The sequence below is a fragment of the Idiotropiscis lumnitzeri genome, chromosome 7, assembly GCF_059441095.1.
Source record: "Idiotropiscis lumnitzeri isolate Australia: NSW breed Sydney's pygmy pipehorse chromosome 7, RoL_Ilum_1.0, whole genome shotgun sequence".
Lineage (NCBI taxonomy): Eukaryota > Metazoa > Chordata > Actinopteri > Syngnathiformes > Syngnathidae > Idiotropiscis > Idiotropiscis lumnitzeri.
Window position 1 is genome coordinate 9,516,673 of NC_142397.1, and position 19,256 is coordinate 9,535,928.

At 40.6% G+C, this 19,256-nt stretch overlaps 1 protein-coding gene across 1 annotated transcript in view; it reads left to right on the plus strand.

Moving 5' to 3' along the window:
* The window catches only part of nxn (nucleoredoxin), a 33,269-nt gene that overhangs the window by 12,152 nt on the left and 1,861 nt on the right, over window positions 1-19,256 (plus strand). The window contains exons 2-6 of the mRNA XM_088300611.1: window positions 9,438-9,555; window positions 14,249-14,382; window positions 15,431-15,531; window positions 15,601-15,707; window positions 17,865-18,044. Of these exons, the coding sequence (XP_088156737.1) occupies window positions 9,438-9,555; window positions 14,249-14,382; window positions 15,431-15,531; window positions 15,601-15,707; window positions 17,865-18,044 (640 nt within the window). The remainder of the gene's footprint in view (window positions 1-9,437; window positions 9,556-14,248; window positions 14,383-15,430; window positions 15,532-15,600; window positions 15,708-17,864; window positions 18,045-19,256) is intronic.

The window sequence follows — 19,256 nt, forward strand, 5'->3', positions numbered from 1 at the left end:
CTTCAAAATAAAGTTAGGAAAAGTAAGCAGACATTAGTGTTGTGCATGTTTTTTTTTGATAGAATAATATAACATGAATATATCATGGTGATAGAAAATGTTTCCATAACGCAAATGTAAATGTGAAGAGCTGTGTACAAGCGCTCATTTTTTTTGCCAGGATGAATTAGAATGAAATCTTGGCGTTCCCCTAAAACAATTGTATGTTTGTGATGACGAGGCGGTTCGATGTTTAGTATAATTGTGACAGCTGCTCCCATCACAGGCGGAAAACCTTGTGTATCGCATTTTTCTCTGTACAAGTTCTCCACTTTCTTGACAGGAATAACTTAGAATGCCAATTTTTGGTGTTTCACAGTAAACAATTGTATGTTTCTCATGAGGCGGCTTGATCTTTGGTACAAGTGTGAAGCAGCTGCCCTGTTGTGAATGTCTGCGCTATGCAAATGGTAAGAACGGTGCTGCTTGGTGTAATCACAGACTCATTTGGGGGGTTCACGAGGACACAGTGTGCCGCTATGGCAACATCACAAAACATCGACAGAGTGTGAAAGACATTCAGTTCTAAAGTTGTCTTGGTAATTATACGCATTCTTCTATTTTTGTGGAACAGACCATGAACAAAGGGCAATTATTAGAAGCGTCTGTTTTGTTATGATGTGTCATGATAATCTTATTTCCTGTTCAAACTTTTCACATTCCTTTTAATCGTATTTAATGCTGAGACTGAAGAAAAGGTGATTATTAAAATTAGGTTTGATATTTTAGATATTTTAGGCAGTGATCCCTTCAGGTAGCTTCCATGGGAGGCTCCTTGACGTATGTCCTAGCTGTGGCCAAAATCCAAATTCCACTGGTGCTATTAGTTATGTCAGATATTCCAAATATTATTTTTTGTATTTTTAGCACTTCCTGTCACTTTTACATGCATGTGCCTGCCCATAAATACCTTTGTTTATTTATTTAGGATCCCCACTACATTTTGTCCATCTGCAGTTATGGTGACATTTTATTTAAATATATTTTTACATCTCATTTTCCCATTAAAATGAAACTCGCTGATATATTCCGGGATGGTTAGTAATGTGGGCATAGTTTGCCATTATGGCCTCAATGAATCCACTGTGTGCTACATAAAATAAATAAATAAATAAATTACCCCAAAAAATAATTGTGCCTTTTTTTTTTCTTTTTTTCACACGGTTGTCTTGTTTGGCTGTGTTCTGCCCAGCAGGGCGCGTGTATTCCGACCATGTTCCTGTTCATACGCATTACGCCGAGTGCCACTCAGCAGTCTGCCGGCAGCGCTCAATCCTGTTAGTGTGGAACAGCGACCAATTAGATCCGCTTCGCATTTGGCCGCTACGTCTGTATAACGTCACTGGAACGCCATGACTGCAAGCAAGCGACAGCGAAAGCACAATGGACCCCCAGCATGTACAAGAACAACTTTGTTTACGGTGTCATGTTGCTATGGTAACGGGATGTCTCTTTGCAGAAGTCATAGGCAACAAATCGGTTCAAGTTTGTCAGACATGCAATTGTTTACAGTTAATTGGAACAAGGAGCGCAAAAAAATAACCTGGTTGAGGAGAAGTTGCATCTAGCGGAAACATGGAATACGTGTGTGAATAATTTGTTATTATAACTGGCCGCCGACTATAATTGACAAGTGTGTCGTATGTTTTTCCAGCCTCCTTTTGGTCATGCCTTATTGAAAAAGCCTTAGTAAAAAGAGCCAATCCCAGGGATGTACTTCCTTCTTTTTGTGGCGTGAGAAAAATTGGGTCACATTTTGCAAGCACAATCCAATTTTCCACATCAGGACAAACAAGACTTTACGCCCCTTGCCTTTGCTTTCCATTCGTACAACGGGTATTATTCATAGGCAGTGACTGGCTATTGTCCACCACCACACATTCTTTGCTGTTTGGGCCTGATGGATAAAAAGCAGGCCGATGTGTATCTCGACCTTGGGGGATGAAGCCTTGCAATGTGGCAGATTGATTACCCTCATAAGTGTTGTGTCACTATTTCCAAAATCCCAATCCCTCTGCATTTTGAATTGACATGGAAATATGGAGCAGCACCGTTAATGTGTCCATAAAGCAGATATATGAATGTTATGAATGCAATAAAACACATGCAGAGTAGCCACTCGCTTGTTATTTTTAGTAGCCTGCTTTTAGCGATGGCTAATGGACTAAAGTTGAAGAAAAACACCCCAAAATCATGTTTAAAAAAACTCGGCTTGCATTGACTGACCATTTATAGTGAACTAAAAGCTAAGTCCGAGTGGGATTAATTTGATTTCCCACTTTTATGGAAGGTAGCATTTGTCTTTAGAAAGTTCAAAACATTTTATTAACTGGATTTGTTATGTGGTATAGTTGTGCTAAACACACAAAATAATTTAGAGTAGAAAAAAAAATGTACCTTCAATTTTTTTGTTGTTGTCACGCTAAATGCTAACAGTGGCTCAAGTGTTAATATTAGTAGGCCACACATATTGACAAGGATGTTAAAAAAGGAATTTGAGGAGTGCTTGAGACGTAATATTCCTAGCTAGACACATTGCAAAACAAGGACACATTTATCAAAACAGAATGCTAACTGTTAGCTTAATCGCGCTGTAGCGTGGTAGGTCTAGTTTTCATCCAACTGGGATCCTAACACATATAAAATACAGGGTAGCATGAATAGGTCTTGACAGTTAATATTCATTCACTACCATTGACAGGTATAGAAGCCAAAAAGTACATTATTTTGACTTGGGCTAGCAGTTAATTTAATAATAATACACAGTAAACATGACAAAGTAAAAAAAAAAATGTTTTTGTGTGCAAAGATGACGCTAATGGAGGGCTAACTGTCTACTTAATGGCGCCATAGCATATAAGTCCAAACATTCAACTATATGGTTTTATGTTGTATAACTGTGTTATATCAACAAAAATACTGAGTAATTTCAATTTTGTTGCTATGCTGTGCTAATTTCTTGACATTGAGTTAAATGCTAGTGACTAACGTTTTAACGTGGGCACGAGTATTGCTTAATGCAGCTCAACTACTGTATTTCAAAAGATTAACTTGGCCCTTCTGTGCTTCTTCGACTTGTTATTTGCTTATGCTGCATGTGCAGTAGACCTCAGTGCTGTCTGATATGCTGCAGCACAGTGAGGTATCATACTGAAGTTGCACAATTCTGAATTCTGGCGTGCTTGTATACTATAAAAAAAAAATTGCTTAAAAATCCTTGTACTGGTTAGTGGGCATTGAGAGCATTTTCTATTGGATTGCCGTTCTTTGCTGGTTTGGTTTCTTGTTGTTAAATGCTTACTGTGGCTGATGTGTTAAATGCTTCTTGTAGCTAATGTGCTCAAATGTGTTGTTTTGGTTTTTATAAAAAATGCAACTATGACGTTGTTTTAACAACAATACATGGCCAATAAAGTATGAAAAATTGTTGTAATTGGCATACATGATGGTAATCGCAGGCTAAAGCTGTAGCTGTTATGCTAAGAGCTATCTTGGTGGCACAAGTCCAGTGTGAACCATTGTAGCGAATACGAGGCTTTTTTTTTCTTTCTTTTTTTTTTTTTTGTGCATGTCCGCCTTGTGCCTGGTTATTTATAAAGTGAGTAAAGCCTCAGAACATTCCGGGCTGCTGCAGACCATGCACGTCCTCTTTGTGGACACCCTCAAGAAAGGGGAAAAAAATGTTGCAGATGGTCATCATTGATTATTATTATTTATTCTTTGTTAGTTATTAATTCTTACCATTGCGTTTCTCTTAATTTTCTGTTGGCAGTTGTTTTACGACTCATATGTGGTCTTGCATTAGTCATGTTGGGTCAGTCGGCCTCCTTAACTTCCTTTTAAGCGGAGCATTCCTCACTTTAATGCCATTGCCTAGTTAGGAAAGCACTTTATTTTTCCTGAATACATTATATTTTGTCGGATTTGATTACGACTTGCTAAAAAGTAGGGATGTCTCGAACCTGATCAAGTGATCGGAAATGCAGCCCAATTGCATTATTTTCAGCAGATTCTATTTGGCGGTGGTCTTTACAAAAAACAAATAAAATGTATATTTGCGCTTTTACTAATTTTTGTATTGATTTTTAAGCGCTTCATAACAACAAAATAACCATATTGCCAAAAGGAAATAGGAAACAGTGGAAGTAAACAGAGCCAGTGAAGGAATGTTCTGGTCGTTTGGCTTTGGTTGGTCCATAACATGTCAGAAAATCGGCAAAAATGTTGATGATTGTTTTCCAAATTAAAAACAGATTTATTTTGACAAAACACGTCACCTTTCACGGAGGACTTCAGAAATTGGTTTGTTTTACTTTTGAGAGGCTGAATTTAAACAATTTTAAATTGAACAAGTTTCTATAAACGATTACTCACTTGATTACTTGTCGATTAATCGAGTAGCCATTGTACTGTATCGATAACTTGGCCAAACATTCCGATACGGAGGCTGAACGCTAACCGAAGCTTGAAACTCAAACTTGAACCCCTATGAAATCATATCGAAGCTGGACGGACTTGAGCGTTACATTCCTCATTATTGAGTCGATCCTTGAGGTGGGCTGATGCTGGAAAGCGGCTAACAGATGTGAGGGTTTAACGAGGGGAGGAAAGGGCTTAACGAGCGGTTATACGGTGTCACTCGATGCCGTAACGTCACTGGGCTCGGGTAATGTGCACACGGCCGACATCCTGGCCCTCAGGAAAGGCAAAGCTGGCGTGGAAAAGCAAAGAGAGGTGACATGTAGGGACATGACTATAAATAAAGACGCTTTGAATGGACCTTAACATGGTAGGCCTTGGGGCTCTCTGTGTGCTCTTTTCTTTTCTTTCTTTTTTTTTTTTAATGACAAGCAGAGAACTGTGTCACCATGATTTATGAGCCGGCCAGTCCGCTCTGGGAAGAAGACGAAAAGTGGGTCACAAATATGAGCGACATCCCACAATGTGACGGCTGTTTGTGGAAAATGTGCTTTGTTTAAATGCTGGTCTTGAAACCCTAATTTTGCTTGCTTGGAACTCCAATCCCAGTTTGAAACCCAAACACAGCCTACCTGGAACCCTAATTTAGAATTCACGCTCAAGTCCTGTTGAAATCATATTTTAAAACCCCCAATTTTGACTTGAAGGCATAGTTCGTGTTTGATAGGCGATTGTTTCATAATCCTAATTTGTTGGAACTTCAACACAGCATTAAAGTGATTGCAACCCTAATTTAAAATTCTAACCCAGACTCCAAACTCAAATCTGTCAGTCTAACGCAGGGTTGAAACCTTATCTTAAAAACCTAGTCCTTAATTAAAACTCAAATACTGTCTTGAAACCCTCATTTGAAATGCTAATGAACCCTGAACCCTGGCTTTAAAACTTAGTTTGAAACCCTAACATTGCCTCATACCCTTATTTGAAACCCTAATTTATAAATTTACCCCAGGCTTGAAATCCTAATTAAACCATAACTGTCGCTTGAAATCCTACCTCAAACTTGAAACCCTTATTTGATACCCTAACCTTGGTCAACCCCTAATTTGAATTTCACTCTTAAATCACTGCACCAATCACTACTGAAAGTTGAAACCCCAATTTGCAAATCTAACCAAGACTTGAAACCCCAACGTGAACCCCGTAATCCTTGCTTAATACCTTATTATTTTATAATCCTATCTTGAAACCCTAAAACAACATGAACCCAAACCTTGAAACCTGAATTTGAACCTCTAACCCTGAAATTGAAACCCTGAAACAGCTTGAATCCCACTTTAAAACCACAATGAACCCCTAACCATGTCTTTAAACCTTAACTAACCTTGGCTCAAAACTCAAATTTGAAACTCAAATTTCAAAGCTTTGCAGCATATTTAAACGTTCCTGCATTTGAAGCCCAGCAGCAATTTTGGTGTGAAACGTGATCCTTCGCTGTGACAATGAGGCGCAAAAGACTGCTAATGCGTGTGAAATGTTCCCGTTTTAAAGTGGCATCAATATTCATGTGTTGTGATGTCGAGAGCACGCGAGGAGGAGGAGGAGGAGGAGCTGTGGGACTTTCGATTCAGGGTCAAACGGAGGTCACAGCAGGGAAGCTTTCCAACCCACCCCCAACTTTCTTCTTCTTGGAGCAGAATGCGGGTTCGCGCTTGTGTGTGCGTAATGACTGCTGACTGCGGCTAATTGAGCGGCAAAGCGTGCAAACGAAGCTCATTAATGTGTTTTGTGCGATTATTAATATGGCATGAAGGCATAAATGAGGACACGTTAAGGCTTTTACACCAGCCACTTTTTCTTTTCAGCCCTTTGCAGACACAAAGAATGCACCTGGCTTTCCAAGCCACGAGTCGGCCCACCAGGCTCGGGCCTGAGGTAAGACATGGAGAGAAGCCAGCTGGTCCAGACAAAAGTCAAACTGTGGGCTGGTTCCAGCTGGTCCAGACTAGGTACCAGGTTCATTTTTCTCCGTTGCTGGTAGAGCAGGCATTCTTTCTTCCATTTAAGGACAAGTTTAATTGCTTGGTGGAATCAATCAAATGGAGCATTTGGTTCTTTCTTTTTTTTTTTTTTTTTTTCCTTTTTTGCAAATTCTTTTGTTTTTACAAATGGGCCTGCACACCCTAAAAAGGGGGGCGGAGCTTGGGGGTGGCGGACAAATGAAAAATGCTGCTTCCTATCAAACTGACATATCTCCATAAATTTTCATTAATTTTTTTACTACCTTCACTTTCAGTAGATTTTAATTTAAATGTACATTATTATATAAATTATATTATTAGGGCGGCACGGTGGATGACTGGTTAGCACGATGGCCTCATAGTACCGAGGTGCGGGGTTCGATTCCGGCTGCAGCCTTCCTGTGTTGATTTTGCATGTTCTCCTCAAGCCTGCTTGGGTTTTCTCCGGGTAGTCAGTTTTCTTCCCACATTCCAAAAAAATGCATAGTAGGTTGATTGGACACTCTAAATTGTCCCTAGGTGTGAGTGTGAGCACGGATGGTTGTTCGTCTTTGTGTGCCAGTTCAGGGTATACCCCGCCTACTGCCCGAAGACAGCTGGGATCGGCTCCTGCACCCCCGTGACCCTCATGAGAATGGCGGAGGATAAATGGCGTAGATGATGGATGGATGTTATATTATTAATCACATTTTGACATAGTAACTTGAAACCCTTACCCTGGCTTGAAACCCTAAACTTGACTTGAAACCCTAATTTGAAAGCCTAAACTTGCTGTAAAAATCCTAATTTGCCCTAACTCTGATTTGAGATGCTTATGTGAAACATTAACCCTGTTTAAAACTCACTTGAATCCTAATTTAAAACACTAATCCTTGTTAGAAGTTGAGTTAGGCCATTTTTTTTTTAAAATCCAATAAACGATTAGAGATCACTTTAAAACTGGTTTGCTTCAGTTGTTGGGCACAAAATAAAAAAAAATAAAAAAGGTCTGCGAATCATCAAGTGACAAACTGCAAACCATATACTGGAGTTCTACCATAATCGGTATTGTCCCTGAAAAAAAAAAAACATTAGTCTATCTTTAGTTTGAAACCCCAGTCCTGTCTTGAAACCCCCAAACAGGCCCATTTAAAACCCCAACCCTAGCTTCAAACAAAAGGATGTGAGCCGAGCCTTTGATTGTCCGTGCAACCCAAAACCAAACTTACTGCTCACACGCAGTTCTCGGTCCAGCGCGCCTCCACCCTTCCGACATGCCCGATGCTCCGTTTCAAATAGTTTCCACGTTACTCCGCATGTAACCCTTTTCATGCTGTTCGTGATCAAACCGAGGAAACAAAGAGCAGATAAGAGTAAAGAATGTACCCGCTGCCATTGTGACGAGAGCTTGCCTGCACATTGCTCCTGAGAGCTTTTGTCCTCCTTCATGCCCCCCCCTCACCCCCCCCCTCTTTTTTTTAAACTCCATTAAAACTGTTCACTATACAGACGCAAAGTTTAGGACCTCAATTCAAGCAGGTTGCTTTTGTGCCCGCACATAAGGCAGCACGGAGGTGGCGCAGGAGGGGGACCCCCTCCTCTCCTCCACCTCAATTTTTTTTTTTTTCCGCCCTAAGCACTTTGACATTCTAGCACCTGTTTCCCGTCACAAAACCATTAATTTATCACTGAATTATTAAGCGGGAGAAGCACACAATACGTCTGGCGCTCTTTTGGCACTGAGGGGTATGGGGGTTGCCTTGGCAACAGGAGCGGTGGTAAAGGTGGTGAGGGCGGGGGGGCGGAGTCCTCATGATCGAAAAATGCTATTTATCCTGCCGTACTCCTGACGATTAAAATGAGGGATTAATTCAAGATTAAAGATGGCGCGGAGGGCCTCCCCGCGTGGTAGCGCTTAGATCTGCGGCGTGCTTCAAGAAGACAACGACAATTGAAAAACGTGACAAGATGGCGTGTTTAAGAGAGGTTAGGGCCTGTGACGTTGCCGCTGTCTCTGGGGAGGCCAGCGGGCGGGATTAAAGTGGTAGCACATGCTCGTGGGAGAGGCAGCGCAAGAATCTTCTCTTTTGTAGCCTTGATGAGACATTTGTGAGCGAGAGTGTGGAGGGGGGTGGACTCGGACTGAACAATTAATCGAATTCAAATCGACATCGCAATGTCAGTTGTTTAAATGTGCATTTCAGTGAGTTCTGTTTGAAATCTGCAGTCAGGTCTCAGTGAATTCTTTCCTGGAGTAGCTGACGGAGCTCCCTTTACGCCAGCCGTGGGCAAACTACGGCCCGGGGGCCACTTGCGGCCCGTTAAAAATTTTAATCCGGCCCGCCCGAACTTGAAAAAAATGAAATGAATAAACCTTGTTCATGTTTTATTTTCTAAATACTGTTTTTAGAACCCATTGTGGCCCGCCAATCAAAAAGTTTGCCCACCCCTGCTTTACGCTCACGATGACGACCATGAGCCACTTATAACCTTGATGAAAACATGTCGTAGCAACATTAACGTTAGCATCTAGCGTTCCAGTGTGAGCAAAGCTATTTTTTTGAAAGACTGTCCGTCAGATATGCCAAACACTCAAATGTTTTGTGGCCTTCCCTGCAGCAGCCATTTCAAGTGAAGTGACGTTTTGTAGACGATAAAATATATTTCATCCGGCTGACATTGTTTTTCTTAGGCTTTATGTTGTTTTCTTTGGAGACGTGATGCTGTATTTATTGCTCGGGCTGTAATCGCATCCAATGAAATGATGTTTGCGAGGGTGAGAGTGGATCAATGCGGCATGTGATTGTTCCCGCTTATCATCTCCTCCAGGGACTCTCACAGTGAGAGCGATCGTCTGCGCTCTCTGCCTCGTGTCCGAGTGGTTAAAGGGCGGCGCGGAAAACGCCGAGCTGTGTGTTTAAAAATGGAAGACTAAATCCATTTTGTTTTGTTTTTTTCCTCCTTCTGGTGTGTTTGTAGATGAAGCTGTGGAACAAGTACAAGGTGACCAGCATCCCGTCGCTGGTGTTCGTGGACGCCGCCACGGGGAAGGTGGTGTGTCGGAACGGTCTGCTGGTGGTCAGGGACGATCCTAAAGGTGAGCCTGCGTGGTGGCGTACACACTCTGTACTTAAAGAGTGACGAGGAAAAAAACGAGATATCTGCTCGCAGTTCTGCTGCGATATTGGTGACGTCACTCACACCGCGCTTCTTTTTCAACATTTTGTTTAGCTAGCTGCTGTCATCTCTTTCTGGATTTTTGCATCATGCGTCAATTTATCCTGATTTAACGCTGCTTTTTCACTTGTGTCACTTTTTATCAATTCTTCCTGCGCAACATTTTATTGATATGTTTTTGTGGAAAATGTGTGTTGCACTGCAGTTAATTTGTCAACGGTATTTGTCAGCTGTGGGCTCGTGAAGTCCTTTGAGACTCTTGTGATTAAGGGCTTTATAAATAACTCTGACTTGACTTGGATTGTATAACTTCTCCTATTCTGTGATCTTTTTCAGTTTTTTTGTGTAGCAATTTCATGGTGCACTGCCACTGATACTTTTTCAGAATGTTGTGCTGTCAGTTTTTGCCATTTCGGTGCTTCTTTTTCTGTCTTTTTTTTTGTCACTCTGTTACTATGCTTCTTTTTCAGTATTCCATGTCACGCGTCGCTGTCACTGTATCTCTCTGTTCTTATTTTCTCTTTTTTTTTAGCTATCTTGTTTTTCAAGCGGTCACACCGTGCTGCTTCTTTTTCTTCTTTTGAGTGGCACAGACAAGCTTTATCATTCATGTGCTTCTTTTTCAAGATGTTTTTTGTAGAACACCCCTGTCACATGTTTAACACATGCTGGTACCCTGATTCATTTTCAGGCTTTCGTCATGCACTTTCATGCTTTATCACGTCTCTTTCTGTGCTTCTTTTTTAGGCTTTTGTGTTGTACGCGGCTATTTGGCTTTGCCACCCTCTCATTCGGGGCCTCTTTTTCAGGCTTTATTAATGCACACTCTTGTCACATTTGTAACCCCCTTACCCTGTGCTTCTTTTTCAAGATTTTTTTGGAGAACACTGCTGTTACAGGTGCCCTCTGTTCACTCTGCTTCTCTGTGGCTTGCACTCCTGTTCTTTTGGGAGCTTTCGTGTAGCACACTGCTGTTACATTTTGTCACTTTCCTCACCATGAGCCTCTTTTTCAGGCTTCTGTGGAGCACATTGTCGTCACGCTCATAGAGTATTAAGATTAACATAACATTTACATTCTCTTCCATGCCTTCACAGCTCTAGTGGTGTACTAAAAAGCGATTAGTCATGTGAGAGAATTGCATGCTAAAGGCGACACAGCGGAGAACCAGAGTGGATTTCTTTTCTTTCTGACATCTTTTACTGTCTGGCTAATGAAAGCCAGAGCAACCCTGTGGTGCTATTTGCATGATTCATTCACTGCACTTGCAAACAAGTTAGATGTGGAGAGGACATAAATCTCCAGCTACAGAACAGCAACAGATAATTCATTTATATATTATGTATGTATTTTTATTTAATAGGGTTTTTTACACATTTATTCCAAATGTTGTAAACTTGATTAGTTCCTATTTAAAGGTTGCTTAAAAGAACAAACAAAATTTTTACGACTTGCAAATAATAAAAAAAAAATTTTTTAATCCAGTAGCTACAAATATAATACATAATTCATAATTATTTCTATTACTTTAACAATTAATAAAAATAAATAGAATGAAATGTATATTCAAGTAGACAACAAACAAACAGCAACAATCAAATTAAAAAAATGATTCAAATGTAAAGTAAATCAACGAAATATTACATGTCATAAAAAATTTCTGGTTTTGGTGTTTTCCAGTAAACAATCGTATGTTTGTCACCACAAGGCTAACGTGTAGTAAAAGTGTGACTGTAGCTGGCGTGTTTGTCATTCCTGCGTCTGTACCATTTTTCCTCATTAGGAGGAATAAACTAAAGACAACACTTGGTGTTTTGCTGTACACACTTGTATATTTGTCATCATGAGGCGGCTCCATGATTATTATATGTCATCGCCATGTTAGCCAACGTGGGTGTAAGCAATGATCGTGGCCAACATTCTCCGCATGGATGAAAAGGCTGACTTGAGTGCCTGCAGCCAGTGTGAAAGATGGAGTGTGCGAGTGGCCTTTTTCGCCTCAGGACCACAATGAGCGGCTGTTGCGCCGCAGACGTGTCATTCCTGCCTAATGAAGCCCCGAGCATAAAGGCGCCATTATGGAGCGGCCATACAGGCCTTTATTTAGGATTACCTCCGCTGCCCGCCCTCCTGTATAAAAGTCCACTTTCTGGTGCCCGGGTCTAACAATGAAGACACCATGAAAAGGAAGTGAAAGCGTGAACCAGAGCTGGAAGGAAGAAGAGGATGAACTGCATCACATCTTTGTTTGCTTGGAGCAGACGGCACTCTCCGAGACCGTTTGATTTGACTTAGCTCCATCGAATTTGGTGGGCATGTCGAGCATCATTAGAGCCTCAAAACGTCATTAGAAGCCATGCATGAAAAGACACTGGATTTTTGACTTGAAGGGATTGGAAGTTTGATGGCTTGTCAAATTGCCGTAAGACATAAAACCAGTAATTTCTTTGAAAATCTTCAGCCAAAGTCGGTTTCATTACATCCAATTAGGGAGGTATGTCTATCATGAGTCGACCCACAACAAATTCCGCTTTGATATTTTGTCCAATTTGCTCCTAATTATGAACCACGTATACTTGACATGGGCAACGCTGGCTTACACGGTATGCGAGGGGGTTCGTCTGTATGCGTGTGTCCATGTGTGTATAGGTGTGGCGGCGTTTAATGACTCGCCGTACAACACAAAAGCTGTAATGACTCCTTTCATTCGATTATTTGAAACAGCAACCCCGGAAGCCAGATTTAATTGTCAACATGAAATTTGGAAGGTATGTCTAATTATCTAGCATCAGTAGATCCATAAAAATAATTCTTGGGGAGGGGGGGCGGGGACTGCTAGTCGGCCATTTTGATTTGAAGTGGCCATTTTAGGTTCATTTTGGACCGTTTTCCAATTCAGTTCCATGGCTAGCACACATATGAGCAACATTCAAACCAGGGGTGTGTAAACTTTTTGATTGGCGGGCCAAAATGGGTTCTAAAATTTGGCAGAGGGGCCGGACCAGGAGCAGATGGATGGAGTGTTTTGCTAACCTCACCTCATCCGAGAAAAAAAATACATTTAATTACAACAATATACATGTCTTAGAAAAACCACAGTATTTAGAAAATAAAACATTAACGAGATTTATTCATTTAATTTTTTTCATGTTCGGCTGGCCGGATTAAAACGTTTAACGGGCCGCATGTGGCCCCCAGGCCGTAGTTTGCCCACGCCTGATTTAATCAGATGTCAGAGGCTTGCTAAATTGTGAGAATTTGGAGTCTTTGTCATTGCACGTGGGTGGCGAAATTTTAGGTCTAGCCATAAAACCCCCAACTAATAACCGTCGGAAAGTTTGCCATTTTGGTGTGAATTGGCCACTTTAGGGTCATTTTGGCCCTTCTTCAAGGTATCATTCAAAGACAAACTGTCCGAAATACAGAGTTGCACATATTCACTGTGTTCCTTAGACCTCTCCCATTGTTATGAGTATTGCTCAATTTGTGATGTCAAACCAATCCGTTGAAGTTGCCCTTTGATGCTTATGAAATGCACGTGTTGTGTTCATGACAAACTGGAAATTGTCCTCCATGGTTCCCAAAACTCATTAGGTTGTGTCCTCAAGGCTTAGAAAAAAAAAACATCATCCATGTCAAATTCATTGAAAACTCTAAACGGATTTCAGCATAATGTGTGGTCGCTTCTTCAAAGGACAGAAAATGGTTCTAGAAACATGTTCGTTAAATTCGTCTTCAGACTTTCAATCGTCTTTAGTGTTTCGTTTTGTCCCAGACCTTGGGCGAAGCGCTGGCACATCCAAATAACTTGCATGGCGCCAAAAGGCTTTCCCACAATTTGCAATTCTCATTCTTGGATTTCCACAGAGTTGCTTCGACTTTCTCCATTCTTTGAGTTCTGCTCGATCTATCTACGTCCTGTTGTTTTCATTGATGCGCTTGAAATCTACACTTGTTTAGATTTAGATTTCTGGGTAACAATAGAACAAGCGCTGTCATGTTCAAACATATTCTCGAACTCTCAGCAACATTATTCGAAGGGATTTTGTGTAGTAATCCTCAAATTTTACTGTGCCACTTTTGCGGGCGTCCTATTTCTGTCAGACCTTTCTTTTCTTTTTTCCTTACTTCACTGATGTTTTCATTTTCATGCCACTGTTTTTTTTTTTTTACAATTGAAAAATATAAAACGTGATATTGTAATATTCAAATTTCTTCACAATTTTAATAAAAAAATGGTGTGATATAATTTTATCAAACGTTTTACATTTTAAAGAATTATTGTGAACTTGTAATATTGTGATTGCTCCATAATTTTAAATAAAAAAAAATTGTGTGCCACATTTCCGTTTAACTTTTTACATTTTAAAAAATGTTTCAAAATACAATGTTCTATTTGTGCTGGTCTGTCAAACTAAATTCTTATGTAAAACCGGTCTGTGGTGCAACTACTATGCTGAAAAAATACCAATGACACCATCGATTAATTTTTATAGCTGACTCAAAAAAGTCTTTAGTCATTGAAAGTCTAGCAGCAGACTTCCAATGAGCCCCTACGCCGGACTTTGGACAATCCCCCCCTTATATTGCCCCCCTCTCTCTCCTCTTCACAGGCCTGGAGTTCCCCTGGGGGCCCAAGCCGTTTGCAGAGGTGGTGGCAGGGCCTCTGCTCAGGAGCAACAGGCAGTCGACCGACAGCGCTTCTCTGGAGGGGCATTTTGTTGGGGTCTACTTCTCGGCGCACTGGGTGAGCATCTTTTAGGCCGTAATGTTATTGACTCTCGCCTCGGAGGCGACAAGTCAGGGTTGTGTGGGTCAACGGGAGGCTCTGAGGGGATCCTACATTGTGCAGACCAGTGATTGCAAACGTGTGCACTTAAATAGAAGTTGTGTGTTTAAAAAAAAAAAAGGGGGAAAAAATCTATTTTAAACATAGTCATTTTTTATTTATTATTATTCACATTTATAAACACATTATAGATTAACCAAACAGCGAGAATATCGTGCTTCTCCGAATCGTGCTACCTAGTTTCGATTCGTCCAGTTCACCTTCTCTAACCTCTCAATGAATCAAGATCTTAACCATGGTTGACTTAAGCTCTATTTACATATTCATTTTTTCACGTTGTGTCATCTTCCACGGAGTAACAAAGTTATTTTGAAACAGAAAAAAGTAGAAAGTGCAGATATCCATGTTCAAATGTTGGGATTAAAAGTGAAAAATCCGAAGAAAAATAAATACTCAAGCACAGATACATAAAAAAGGTACTCTAAGCACAGTTATGAAGCATTTGTACTTGCATCCCAGCACTGACGCAGACGCTGATCCCAGTTGGCCCTGAAGCTGCCAGAAGAGAAAGCCTCTATTGAGGGGTTGGCTCGACCAAACCGCAATCACACATGACACTGAGATGGACCAGAAAGAACATTGTTTTGCGCCGCAATACCAGCAAGCACTCAAGTCATGAGTGCAAAGGCAGAACAAAAAGCTTTGTCATAAACTGTAAAGCGCCTCCAAGTGGTGAAAAATGTCATTGCAAGGTTTGGCAAAGAGCTTTACTGTCGTGTGAAAAACAAAAAAAACATCATTATTCAACAATATTGTAGTGATAATCGAAAGAGAGTGAAATAATTAATGACCAAAACTTACATTTGTTAACAGTTGAAAAATTTCCATTTGACTACAATATTAATCAGAATCTAACGGCAGTAAAATAATTTGTCAGAAACTACTAGTAGGCCAAAAATGCTTCATCCTTATGGCATAATGCAAAACTACTTTTGATATCTTTTAGTGTCCACCGTGCCGCAGTTTGACAAGAGTGTTGGTGGAGTCGTATCGCACCATCAAAGAGTCGGGTCAAAAGTTTGAGATCGTGTTTGTCAGCGCCGACAGGTAATATACCTTATATAGGTTATTGACACGTACACACACGCACGCACACATAATTTATCCTTTCCGTAGGTCTGAGGAATCTTTCCAGCAGTACTTCAGCGAGATGCCATGGGTGGCGGTGCCGTATTCAGACGAGGCTCGGCGCTCGCGACTCAACAGGCTGTATGGGATTCAAGGTAACGATGTGCTCCGCTCACAGGACATAAAACACAGAATTTCTCTCACAATTGTCTTAATGCTAACACTTAATGCGAAGTGTCATTGACCGTCTAACAAAACCAGCATCATTACTATTGCTTCAAAGAACTGATATTTGAACACAAACGGTGCAGCAGCATGTATAGACCAAGCATAAAACGATAACTCCCCAGGCTAATAATTTTACCCTGGTCAAAAGCTAATTTTACCGTATTTTGCCAAATAGTATTGGGCGTGACCTAATATCGTCAGCATTTTAAACTCTGGTGGCTTAGTGTCATGTCAAAACGTCAAGTTTTCTTCTGTTGTTTAAATCAATAAAAAAATGTCAATAAAAATGTAACTCAAAGTACTTCACATTATTAAAAATCACCCATCATCATTGTTATTACATTGTTATTACAGAGCTGGGCACTTGACCCTTTTTTGCCGGTCAGTTCCCCGCCCTCCGGCCGCGATCTGGGTAGCCTTCCTGCCTCGACCCACTGGCCTTATTCATAAAAATTGTTGGCCACCTTGCTCAATAGAAATAAACTGAATGTTTAGATATAATCCCCAAAATCTGCTAATTTGCAGCCGTGCATCTTTAAGAGCTCTTTTTTTGGCTGAGATTCTTTTATGAATAGCTTATCTACTATAGCAACCACGTTTGGATTTTCAGAGTAGACGTCCTCGGTTGTCAGAATTGTATCTCTCATTGCAGCATGGAATTTTTATGAGCTCCTGGATTTGATCTGTCATCATGTTTACGCTTCTACACTCCTCACTCTTCCTCTTCGTTCCCTGTCTGAAATAAGTGAGGCGAGGGGGGATGCGAGTTGTTCTTGCAAAGCATGTGAGGAATGCACAGAGATGTCAACACTGCTACCCCCACCCGCTTTACCCAACCTGGCCTGCCTTGAGTCCACATGAGCAGACAAGATGAACAGTGACACTCACCCCGGCTGTGCTCCTGCATCACGGCTGTTTCTGATAAGGCTGACAGATTGTGATCACAGGAATCACAAGCAGCCCTCCGGGGAAAAATGTGTGCAAGGAGTTGTCTTTCTTTAACTCTGTGGCTTATTTGTTTACTTCTGTTGTGCAAAAGTTGGAATTTACCACAAAGAACTGGCAAGGAGCGAGTAAATTTGCAGATATTGTCGGACATGCTTGTTGTGCACATGACTGGACGTTCCATGACTTTTTTTTTTTTCATTGTGGGTTATTTCTCGTTAACTACGGACCAGTCGGGGTACTACGACGATCACCCAAGGTTAGCTAGGATATACCAGCGATCCAATTCAGGATGTGCAGTCTAGAAAATGGTTGGATCCAAAATACAAATGGCATTTGTCTTCGGACTTAAAATCATCAGCAAAAATGATTCCTACTTTCGGGTGATCTAATTATAGACTATACCAGGGGTGTCAAACTCAAATACACAGTGGGCCGAAAAGTAAAAACTTGAACAAATCCGCGGGCCAGCATTTAATTTTTTTAAAACAATATAAATGCAGATTTTTTTTTTTGAACATTTTTATTATAAGTGGCTTTATTGATGTAATACCATGATTAGTTTTTAAAATTACTATTAGCATTTTGAATGTAAAATGGCATTTGGTAAAGCCTCGCGGGCTTCATATAATTACACTGTGGGCCAAATTTGGCCCGCGGGCCAGAGTTTGACACCTATGGACTTTACACTTTCAAAAACACAATTTGTGTTTTTTGGGTCAAATTTCAGTTTGAAAAATATAATTAATATAAATTACTGACATTTATAGCAACAGTGTTAGTTGCGCAACAAAGCCTGCAAGTTGTTTTTGCTTATGAGTTGGGGGTTCCATAAAAGGGCAACTGTTCGGTAAAAGCCAATTTTCATAACAGTAACCATGGAGAAACTGTATAAAAAATAAAAATGTAAAAACCATCCATGCTGCATTTTTTTTGTTGTTTTTGTTTTTGTTTTTTACAAATAATTTTAAACCTATACACCCTTTTTCAGGTTATGTGCAGAAAAGTGGGGATGCCCCAAAACAAAAGCTTCATACAGCAAAAATAAATAAATAAATAAAATCAAATAAAGTATGGTGTCAAGGAAATTATCCATATCCTGTCCTGTTGTCTTTTAACGCCCCTTTATCGCACTCCAGGTATCCCCACCCTGATCCTGCTGGACACAGAGGGTCACGTGATCACGCGACAGGGCCGCGTGGAGGTGCTGAACGACCCCGAGTGCCGGCTGTTCCCGTGGCACCCTCGCCCCGTGCTGGAGCTCAGCGAGGCCAACGCAGCGCAGTTGCACGAGGGACCCTGCCTTGTCCTCTTTGTGGGTGAGTCGGCGGCCGTTGTCGAATTCTCTGAAATCTTTTACGATATATTGTCACCCACGTGTCTAGTATGCACATTTGCAATTTGGGAGCAGTCCGACTAAATTTGTAGGACAAGTAACCTTTTGAAAGACTCATAAAATAGCTCAAATGGCCGCTTTAAACTAAAATAGCAGATTTCTTTTGGGTGTTTTTTTTTTTTTCTGGCTTGGCTTCTTGAGACTTTTTGGGTCAGCTCATGATAGATAGTAAATATCAAATTTTATTCTACTAAATCACACTGAAATTCTGTCACACTGTTCTGAAATTCAAATAAAAAGCAAAGTGGTTATTAGTTTAATGTTTTCTTTAGTTTTATTTCGCAATGAGACGGGAGTTCCAAAAAACAGTCTGGTATGAACGTCCAATTCAACCACAGTACAATGCATCAAGAATTTAGAAAATCGGGTGATGGGTTCTGGAGAAATTTTGATTTTCATGGGAAAATTAGCTTCTTTGGTGAATATTTTTCTGTGATTTTGCCTTTAGAAAATATGGTCAGAAAATACACTTAAATTAGAGTATAACAGTATAAATTGATTATTTCTCAAAGTATCTCCTTGACTCTTAGTTTCATCATTAGAGAACACCTTGAAATATAATAGAAATAGATCTACCAATAAGCTCATAAGGGCCCAAATTCCGAAGTCCAAAGTCGATGCGTCAAATCTTGACATAACTAGCACAAAACTCACGACAAGAGCGATTTGGGCAATAGAATACTTGTACTTTAGTCATCAATTTGTTGTGAATTTATATGGTTTTCCATGTCACCATATACTTTGAGTGAGGAAAAAAATATTTTAATGTTACATGGGCACCATCATCTTCAAATTTAGAATTACATTTGAAAAACAAAATGACTCTAAATTTAAATGAAATACGTATTATTTACGTAGTCCAAAAGTCACAGAGAGCCAGGATGAAATCACTACATGCGGCTCTGGACCCGCGACTTACAGACCTCTCAAAATCTAGAGAGCTTCAAGCCACTGCCGGTGTCTTTTCAGGCACGGGTTCTTGCGACTTTTTTGGGGTGCGCTCATGATGGACATGTCTTCCAGATTTTTGAAGAAGGCAGAGTATTTTGCAGGGACCGGCTAAATTCAACACCGCCCTAATGTGTGTCGAGGTCAAACCGTATAGCAAAGCGTGACACGCACCATCTGTTGTTCT